The sequence below is a fragment of the Egretta garzetta genome, unplaced genomic scaffold, assembly GCF_000687185.1.
Source record: "Egretta garzetta isolate BGI_Z169 unplaced genomic scaffold, ASM68718v1 scaffold67, whole genome shotgun sequence".
Lineage (NCBI taxonomy): Eukaryota > Metazoa > Chordata > Aves > Pelecaniformes > Ardeidae > Egretta > Egretta garzetta.
Window position 1 is genome coordinate 18279 of NW_009260340.1, and position 2222 is coordinate 20500.

The following is a 2222-nucleotide window of genomic DNA, read 5'->3' on the forward strand; positions in this document are numbered from 1 at the left end:
GCCGCCCCTGCCTCTCGGCAGCCGTCCCTCGTGCCATGCCCAGCTCCTCCATGACTGACATACGATGGTGAGCACCATCGCGCCAGTCACGGTGGCAGGGGCAGTGGTGACCAGGTGCTGGCTGTCCTCTTCCCTTTCTCCTCCCAGGCTCTTCCTGGGCTGCCCTGAGCTTGGGCCAGCCTAGCAAATACACTCCTGGTAGGTTTATTCTTTGCTTTGGTGATACTGGCACGTAGGTACTGGCAAAGCCGCCCTAAAAGGTCTGTGTAGACACGGCCTCTGCTATCATTAAAGATATCGTTAATCACTTGGAAGAGCAGTGCGTGCACGTCCATAGAGCAATCCAAGCTAACACTGCTGCTGGGTGAACAGAGGCGCTGCTTGCTTCTCTCTTTGCAAAGGAATTTGGCAGGGGTAACTAAAACCAAAGCTGCCTGGAAGTGTTCAGGTTTCCAGACCCCTGGCACAGCGCTGCTACTGCACCTCATTAACCTGCATCTTTCCTTGGCAGAGGTTCCCATACCACCTTGCAGTGCTCCCTGTCTCCTTCCTCCTCCTCCTTGGCACAGCTGACAGCTTCCTGCTTTGTCAGGTCGGCGTGAAGCGCCAGGCACGGCTTGCCAAGGCTGCGTGGAAGTGGCTGTCCTTGTACAGACACGCTGTTCAGACAGCGCTCCCTTCCGCGCTGGGCTGAAATCTTGAAGGACCCAGATCCTTCCATCTGGGAACACCAGAAGGACGGGATGTGCTGCTGATCCCATTATAAACTGACACAAATGCTGGAGCTGTCGCTCCAGAGCATCCCAAGGAGTGTCCGTGGTTGCTCCAGGGCAATCTTGGCTTTTCCCTCGCCCTGGGATGCCTGGTCCCGTTGCAGCGCTGGTGTGCGGGGGGGGCATGCAGTGGGCAGAGCAAGGTCACCACTGCTTTCTCTCTCCTTCCCAGCTCCCCGTGCCAGGAGATCCTGCTGTGGTTCTTGGAGAAGTCGGAGCGAGAGGTGTCGCTGGCCGTGCTGGAAGGCTTTGCGGGGCTGAACAGCAGCGTGCACGCCCTCCACCCGCGGTGCCGGTTCCACGCAGGCAGTGAGGGTGGTGCCACCATCGCGGTGGAGGAGACCATCAGGTGAGCGCTGGTGGGGCAGCACCAGGCGTGGAGAGCAGTACCCAGGCATCATTCAGCACGTAGGGCTTCCCATGGCGTGCCTGGCAGAGAGCGCCCAGGAGAGCGTGGGGCTGCCAGTGCTGTCCCACCACGGTCTCGCCCCACCGGGTGCCCAGGTAGCCCAACGCTCCCCTAATTCAGCTTCCACCCTCCAGCCTGAGCCTGTCTCATGGCAGATCAGGGCTGCGTGGAGCGAATGGAATCCCTCAGGTGCAGGCAACACCGTCGCAGCAAGGACGCTAGCGATGCCAGCGCCGCAGAGCCAGCGACTGAACTCCCCTCCTGCTCTTGCAGATGGTCTCTACAAGTAGAGGCAGAGTGTGACCATGTGGGGAATAAACTGCAGCCATTAGACTCCAGCCACGCAAACTGGGATGGTTCGGCAGCGTGACATTTGGTTTGAAGAGGGGTAGCTGTTAGCTGGCAGCATGAGCCCAGCTCCTGCCCAGCAGCGTCCGCAGGCTGGGTGTGCCGGGAGCTGCCAGCACCTGTAGCAAAACCCTGTACAAATACGCTCGTTTGGTTTCATTTCAATCTACTCCTGACCTGAATTAGAAGAAGTTCTGCCCTGGGGTCTGCACTGGTTAAACTGGGTGTACTTTAAAATGACTCCTTAACGGCCACGGCTCTGCCCTGCTTTTATGGCTATGACCGCTGTGGGAATTAGCCAGCACTAGCCCCGTTCTTTATAGGATGGCTGGATTAAATGTGGCTTTTGCACTCATGGTTTCTGTTAGTGCTATTCCTTTAATGAATGCAGGTTAATTAATAAACTTGAGTGCGTGATCACGTAGACCAAATGAACTGAGCAGTAGTTTGGCTCGGTTGCCTCCAGGCTTCTGCTTTCTGGTAGTGCCATGAAAGGTTTCCAAGAGAAGGCAGAAGCGGGATTTCACCTTGCCGTGGAGTGGTTCAGAGCCAGCCCTGGGGAGCTCCACGTAGGTTCACGTTGGTGACATGGTGACCCATTTCAGTGATGAAGATGAGGCCCTCTACCAGAAGGTTTTGTTGGAGCAGTGCTGTGTGGAGAACTTGGTGGAGCTCTTGTCTCACTGCCAGAA

At 56.9% G+C, this 2222-nt stretch overlaps 1 protein-coding gene across 1 annotated transcript in view; it reads left to right on the forward strand.

Moving 5' to 3' along the window:
• TANGO6 (transport and golgi organization 6 homolog) overlaps positions 1 to 2222 on the forward strand; it is a 29708-nt gene that overhangs the window by 12639 nt on the left and 14847 nt on the right. The window contains 2 exon segments of the mRNA XM_035898030.1: positions 2136 to 2219; positions 2221 to 2222. The exon segment at positions 2221 to 2222 is cut by the window's right edge and continues 29 nt beyond it. Of these exon segments, the coding sequence (XP_035753923.1) occupies positions 2136 to 2219; positions 2221 to 2222 (86 nt within the window).